This window comes from Chelonoidis abingdonii, chromosome 17 (genome assembly GCF_003597395.2).
Source record: "Chelonoidis abingdonii isolate Lonesome George chromosome 17, CheloAbing_2.0, whole genome shotgun sequence".
NCBI classification, from domain to species: domain Eukaryota; kingdom Metazoa; phylum Chordata; order Testudines; family Testudinidae; genus Chelonoidis; species Chelonoidis abingdonii.
Genome location: NC_133785.1, coordinates 15971545 through 15974355, shown reverse-complemented (window position 1 = coordinate 15974355; position 2811 = coordinate 15971545). Strand labels below are relative to the sequence as shown.

At 40.3% G+C, this 2811-nt stretch overlaps 1 protein-coding gene across 1 annotated transcript in view; it reads left to right on the top strand.

The window, feature by feature from the left end:
* Positions 1-852: 852 nt before the first annotated feature.
* ASB14 (ankyrin repeat and SOCS box containing 14) overlaps positions 853-2811 on the top strand; it is a 27977-nt gene continuing 26018 nt past the window's right edge. The window contains exons 1-3 of the mRNA XM_032798838.2: positions 853-950; positions 1204-1448; positions 2337-2392. Coding sequence (XP_032654729.1) covers positions 1321-1448; positions 2337-2392 — 184 coding nt within the window. The 5' untranslated portion in view covers positions 853-950; positions 1204-1320. The remainder of the gene's footprint in view (positions 951-1203; positions 1449-2336; positions 2393-2811) is intronic.

Sequence of the window (2811 nt, the reverse complement as noted above, 5' to 3'; positions counted from 1 at the left end):
AGTCTTTTGGCTTCTTTAACCTTCATAACATGTGGGAATGGTCTCAAACAGCAGTGCCCTCATTTCACATATCAAGTACCCGTTGAGTTGGCCATTTAAAATGGGTTGGCCATTTAAAAGGACAGGCTGCAGTTTTCGGGTTAATGTGCAGCACAAACCCAACTAACCCTCCTCCCCTCTCACACACACACACACAATTCTCTGGGATGATTGCTTACCCACCCCCCACCACCACCATGTAGCTAACAGGCTTTGGGAGTACATTCAGGAGAGCTTCACTGAGATATGCCTGGAGGATTTCCGCTCCATCCCCATATACGTTAACAGACTTTTCCAGTAGCTGTACTGACTGCAAATGCATCCTAAGTCTTCAGGGCAAATTAATCATTAAACACGCTTGCTTTTAAACCATGTATTATATTTACAAAGGTACACTCACCAGAGGTCCCTTCGCTGCTTTCTAGATCCAGGAACCCACCTTGGGTGGGTTGGAAGAGTACTAGATCCAGAGTGAAAAGCAGTTCCTGGCTGTTGGGGAAAACAGTTTCTCCGCTTGCTTGCTGTGCGCTAAATTTGACCTAAACTCGTAGTGTAGACCAGGGCTTAGTGTACATCCAGTGATCTCCAAAGTGGTGGAGTTTTTTTGTTTGTTTTTTTGCTTCGGTGCGGCAGGGGGTGCGTGCTCAAAATTTTTTTACTTATAGGGGTGCGTGATCTCAAAGGTTTGTAGAGCACTGCTCTAGAGTACCTAGCATTATGGGGCCACTAAAGTGAAGAGACAAAATGACTGAAGTGAGGGGCCATTTATACCAAGTATTAATTAGGTTTTTTTGTTCTTCTTTTAGTAGTGTTCTTATGGATGCACTGCTTCAGGTGCGCATGTGCCTGTGCACTTGAAGTGCTGCACCCTTCAGGGGACACATCTTGAAGCAATCCAGTTACTGCACCTGGTGAGTAACTAACCTCTCCTTTTTTTTTGCTTTCTGGTAGGTGGTGCCGTAACACCAGCTGTTCCACATGCTTGCTCTGTAAGAGGGGGGAAGGAACTCTTGACAAAGCAATGTACTGGGACATATTTCCTACTCTGAAGAGAACTGTTGACTGTTTTTGCAGTGTCTAAAACAAAGTACTGGGGGCGGGGGGCAGGAATCAAGGTGGAAGGATTGATTCCTGATTAGTAACAATTCTTTGTATTTCTTTCAGTACCTAAGTCCTCTGTGTTTCTGGAAATCCACAATTAACCTGAAGATTTAAAAAACTGCCTCCTATATAGAACTTTTTTTTCCTCGCTGCTTGTGATCCAAGTTATACAGATATAAAATGTCTAATTCTAAATATGTGAATGATGAAGACTTTGATGATAACATCCCCACCCAGAATGTTATTCAGCAAAGCTTGCAGCATATCCATACAAGTGAGACAGTCACAGATACTGCAGAGAATGATAGGTAATACTTTGCTGTGGAGTGTGTTCTGGCAGAGTAACTGGGAGCTGTGTTACAAGCTATTATGATGTAATAGTCTATTTATGTTAGTATTTTTATATGTAACCCAGCACCATAATGCTTGCCATTGTAGACTGCTTGCTTAATGTTACTGAGGTTCATGTGTAGACTGCCTCTCCTTTTGTATGTACACATAATAGAGGTGAGTTGTTTGAAATTTTCCCAAGTGAAATTTGAGAGCACTTGAAACTTACTTGTTTGGGTTTCAGTGCACATTTATACCACATTCATCAAAAGGGTGACTAAAGTTCACAAATCCTATCTTTTTGTGCTTGTACAAACCTGGAACTTCCAAATAACTATTGGGAGGGAAAGAGGTGTGAATCCATGTAAACTAAAATTGAAGAATGTATTTATATTGTACTCTTTGCAAATTATTATATATGAGCTAAGAGTTATGGTTTATACGGGTACAAGCTCTAACAAAGAAAAATCCCCATGTTCTGTGCAGCTATAACATACAGTACAAACCATTTTTCTATATTAAAACTTCAGTTCTAATTATATGCTTATCCTTCATCATTGGGTCTTGTTACAAAGATTAGGAACTGTGGTCAAGAGAATGTGAAATTCAGCTTCTTTTTCAAAGGGAATGTGTTTCATTGAGTCACAATAGGTAACTAGTGCAAACTGGGAAACAGCAAATAATAGAAAATAAGTAAGTAAAATAAATAAGTAAATTGTGTGAATATCTATTTACAAAACAAATCAAAATGATTCTGGTCTGTTATTAAGCAGCAGATAGTTACAGCATTTACTTATTTATTTTTACTGTAATAGCATGCATATTTTTCCTTTAACTGATATAATTATTTTGTTCTCTTTGTGCAGATTCCAGTTTGTTATGAGCACAGAACATGGAAAGATAATCACAGCAATACGGGCAGTTAAGTACAAACACACAAGTCATCACTCTATTCTAATGTAACTGGTGTAGGAAGTTTTGTTAAGGACTAAGTAGGTTGCATTCTTCCCCTCAGGCCAGGTCTACACTACGCCTTTAAATCGGTTTAACGGCCGATAAATCGATTTAACGCTGTACCCGTTCACACGACGTTGTCATTAATACCGATATAAGGGGCTCTGTAAATCGATTTCTGTATTCCACCCTGACGAGAGGAGTAGCGCTAAATTCGATGGTAACAACTCGGATTAGGGTTAGTGTGGACGGAAATCGACATTATTGGCCTCCGAGAGGTATCCCACAGTGCACCACTGACCGCTCTGGTACGCAATCTGAACTCGGTTGCGGCGGGCAGGTAAACAGGAAAAGCCCCGCGAACTTTTGAATTACATTTCCTGCTTT